Source organism: Atta colombica, unplaced genomic scaffold (assembly GCF_001594045.1).
Source record: "Atta colombica isolate Treedump-2 unplaced genomic scaffold, Acol1.0 scaffold20, whole genome shotgun sequence".
NCBI classification, from domain to species: Eukaryota; Metazoa; Arthropoda; class Insecta; order Hymenoptera; family Formicidae; genus Atta; species Atta colombica.
This window is the reverse complement of record NW_017259294.1, coordinates 198,907-203,627: the sequence shown is the minus strand read 5'-3', so window position 1 is coordinate 203,627 and position 4,721 is coordinate 198,907. Positions and strand designations below refer to the sequence as shown.

Sequence of the window (4,721 nt, the reverse complement as noted above, 5' to 3'; positions counted from 1 at the left end):
TATATATATACATATATAAACTAACAGAAAAATGTGGATATTAATTATTTTATTATCATTACATATGTTTGTTTATACAAAAAATGTCCGATTTTATCATAAAATCATTACGAAGTATTCTAAAGGTTGTATCTCGGAAACTATTAATCGGAGAAAGTTTAAAAAAATTCCATTTTAAAGATGATTTTATAAAATTTCACTGATGTTTTATAAGATTTTACAAGATTTTTCTGTATGTTTCGCTTAAGATATGTCAGAAATAAGTTATTTACAAAAATATACTAAAAAATACATATAATGAACGTTTTCCAGCTGTAGCTTAATAATTAGTTGTATTGTAACCGTGCTCGCAAGCGACGACAACTTTGTCGCCTACTCCTTGATCTACTCTTTTTGAAAAGTTTTTACATTCGATAGCCACGTAGATTTTACACAAATATCAGAGCTTTTTGCTAAACAAATTGGGTGCCAGGCACGGGAGAGCGTGCCATACTTTCCATATTCTTTCCTATTTTTATTCACAATTAATTAATTAAATTAATTAATTCGCGACAGCATCAGGGATGGGTTGTCAAAAGTGAGAAAATTGTCGTAGAATAAGAGAGGTAGGTTGCAAGAATCACACAAGATAAGAAAAAAATTAAGAACAATTATATTTAGCAAATCATTTTACTCTCCGGAGCTTCGCTCCCTCCGCTGGACTTGATGTAATCTATTTTCACAAAAGACAACGATGGCTTACTTCTAATGATGGGCCCTGTACTCTAGACCACGAGCTTTTCTCCGCGGTCGCCTTAGAAGATGACGGTTAAATGATTATTCACAAACCTCTCGACAGCATGTAAGAACTCGTATCCGAAATAATACCCGTTACTCGCCAGGAGGGTAACATGATTGATGCGAAACCGAACGTAAACTCAAAAGCGTGAAACGATCACTATAATTTCAGCGTGACACAAACGATACAAGATAAAACGAAAGTTTAAAATGATTCGATTGGTGATAAGAGAGGCGACAACTAATATTTCATCTAATCACAATGCTTGGGAGGATGGCACGTGTCTCGCAATTTTACGACTCTACACTATTAAACCGGCCGCTTTTCGCGACGCGAGCTTTTCCACATGCGATCTACCTGAAACTACGAATCCGGATCGGTAGCTTTACAATAACGATGGCGACGTTCATCTCATCCTCTGGAGTAGGATCCTTCCGCAATCCCTCAATATTTCTCTCGGCAGTAATACTCGCAATCTTCAGGAATGATCGTCAGTAGTAAAGTCGCATGTTCTCACATCTATCGGCTCGGCCACAGAACGAGTGGAGCCCGGGAGCTCCTTGCGGATTCACGTAGGCCGATTGGCCACTCCCTCTCCCCCTTCCTTTAAGAGGCTGTCACGCCGATTGGCTTCGGCTTATCATGTTGTCCTCGCGGTCACGAATCCCTACTTTTAAAAGCGCGTAATTCAATTTTCAATTTCCTTCCAAAGGTCCCTTTCCGTCGAAGACTCCGGAATTTCCTGAGTTGTCGTGGGATGTTCTGGCAGCTCCTTTTCCAATTCCGTACTGGAGGCATATATCCTCGACGAACGTCCTGTCCTTTAGATAGCCGAGGATTCTCGTCTCCAGTCGTATTCTACAAGGGGTGTACGATGTAAGAAGATTTTAGGGCGGCAGTAGCTTACAAGCAAATATAATATATGAAACAATACAACCTGCGTGTCTAGGTTCCTAGATAAATGGTTTTCCAGTATCGCCTTTTCTTTCTTTCTAGCGATGTAGTCCTTCTTCTCCCAATGGTGAGTTAGACGCACAATTATAGAAGGATTGCTACCGAGCACGGTCTGTGGCAATTCTAATTGTGAAACTAATCACTAAAGAGAAAAAAACGTCTCAATAAAAAAAGAAAAATTTTTAAATAAAAACAAATAATTAAGGAGTAGCGCACGTTTGCAGGTGCACTCGCATGCGCGCTTGCCTCTCGAACCAGGAGGACGCGCGATTTCACCACCAATGATTCTCGATAGTGGACAAAAATTGTCACAATATATAAATCATTAAAAAACCAAGATGCAAATTTAATGATTTTTCATTTTGCTGATTTTATGACATAGGAATAACCATATATAAGATATTTCTGATAAATTTGCGAGGAAATGTTCTCATTTTCATAATATTTACAAAAAATAAAAATTTCTTTAAAAAATGATATCTCCGGAACTGGGTCGTACAACATTCATTAAGAAACTATTTTGTAGATAATTAAATACTGTTTCGATTTTGTTATATGCATTGTGTGCGTAGGAACAGTCAAATTTGAGATATTTGCAAAGCCAACATATTTACGTAACGATCGTAAATAAAAAATTCTTTAAAAAAAAATCTATCTCGGAACCTATTGCATGTAAAGTTCATTAAAAAATGAAATTATAGAATTTTTATTAGCTTTATTTTCAAACTGAACTGAAACGTTAATTTCCGTACGACTAGTTTCTGAGATATTTGCAAGAAACCAATTTTGTTGCGACACATTTTTTTCAAGACAGTTTTCAAGACAGCCAGCTATGTCTTTACACATTTTGATATGTTAAAAAATACACTATTATAGATCTCTATACAAAAATTCAGTTTTGCAACAATTTTTTTCCAAATTCTAATTTTCCTGAGCTATAATTGGACAAAGAAAAGCTTGATCATTTTAAACTTTTTAAATCTCCTTCATCATGTATCATTATAAAATCATTCTTCAAAATTTTTAGACTTACAATTTGTAGCCTTACAATTAATACGTACATTCGAAATTTAAGTAAATCAATTTTTTTAAGCAATTCTTTTTACGTTTTAATATATTTATATTTATTAACTGTCTGTTTTAATGTGTATATAATATCTATTAAGTGATTATAAGAAAAATAATGAGTGTACTAAGCAAAGTAATGCAAATATAATTAATTTACTATATATTGACAGTTGGAGAGACAAATAAGCGACACTAAACAAAAACAAGTGGAGGTATTAGATTACAAAAAACGCTTGGCTGATACCGAAATCAAGTATCGTCAACATCAAAGTCTATTCGAAGCTGTCCGTGCGGAGCGAAATCTGTGTAATAAAAGTTTGATAGAGACGCAGGAGGAGGTGCAAGATTTAAAAAGCAAACTGAAAATTACAAGCCAACAGACTGAGCAGTTGAAAGAAGACATTGCCCTGAAGGAAGTCAATCTTGTCAAGAAGGAATTCTGTAAGTCATTTCAATTTAATATCTTAAATTTGGTTGATGCGTCTTAAATTCAACTTGCTTATTAATTTTTAAATATAATAATATTTATTATTTATTATTTTTCATTGCAGTTTATCAGAATTAAATATTTCATTTTATTACATTTACATAAACAAAATAAAGTAGAATTCAGTATTACAAGCACTACAAGTAATATGAGCATCCTTTATACTTCTGCAACGGTTGGTACTACTAGTGCCAAAATGTTGTAAAAAAGTGCTGTCTTCACGATATTTCAATATGCCATGAAGTTCGAATTAAATTTATGTACTTCGGATATCACATTAAATAAGCAGATATATTACTTTTTCAGTTCTCACGTTTCTTTCCTTAACTTCATATGGTTCTCAATCTACATTGAGATAAGGTATTTTGTTCTGTGTATTAATATTTGTAAAGTAAACAATATTGAGTCATTTTCTTATAAAGTCTCGAGATCATTATTGATTTATTAAACACAAGAGTTTTTCGAAATGCATCGTTTATTATGAGCACGTCTATTATTCTACAATACGCAGTAACACTACTAGCAATACGCAAACAATATGCTAGAAATGGAAAATCATAAAATATATTTTAAAGCAGAAAATTTCTGATTTATATATTAGAATAGAGACATTATTTTTCAAACTATTTTGTTAATAATTTTTTAACGATAAACGAGCGATGGCTGAAACTTGGAAATCATTCAAGGTCATGACCTTAACAACATATGTCAATGAGACTGGGTCTGCTTTTGTCAATATTTACCAGCATTTGTTCTAATAAAATGTTATATATATATATATATGGATATATATAGATATAAAGAGTGATCCACTTAAATCGATTATCTGAAATTTTTTTGATGATATAAAAAAATATTTACTTTCAAATGAAAGTAGGAAGGTTTCAAGAGGCATATTTTGTTGATTTTTTTCTAGATGGAGACATCAAAAAGATATGAAGGTTACCTCTATTTTTTTAAATAGAATTGTTTTTTAAATAGAAATGTTTTTTTACATAATATGATTCTTCTAATTATTTTGAAATATAAAAGTATTAAGGTAGTATATGCAAAATGGACAATTTTTTTAATATGCAACTATGTATTTTCTTTCTACCAACCGATTCATCTCATTATTTTTCGTAAAAGTATTAAGGTACGAATATCAAAAAGTTAATAATTTACGAGTTATTTAATATTTTATGTCAATATATGCCAGAATAAAATGTAAAATATCTCAACTATCATTTCTTTGATATTATTACCTTAATATTTTTATATGCAAAATAATTAGAGAAATCATGTTGTGTAAAAAAAATCATACAATCCATTAAAAAAATTAACCTTCATATCATTTTGACGTCTCCATCTAGAAAAAAAACAACATGATCAAAATACATCCTTCTCGAAACCATTCCATTCTTGTTTGAAACATTTTTTTATGTCATTGATAAA

At 31.9% G+C, this 4,721-nt stretch overlaps 1 protein-coding gene across 1 annotated transcript in view; it reads left to right on the top strand.

Moving 5' to 3' along the window:
• Nucleotides 1-4,721, top strand: part of LOC108687088 (cilia- and flagella-associated protein 58-like) — a 383,240-nt gene that overhangs the window by 201,556 nt on the left and 176,963 nt on the right. Inside the window, exon 10 of the mRNA XM_018192691.1 lies at nt 2,971-3,241. Within this exon, the coding sequence (XP_018048180.1) occupies nt 2,971-3,241 (271 nt within the window). The remainder of the gene's footprint in view (nt 1-2,970; nt 3,242-4,721) is intronic.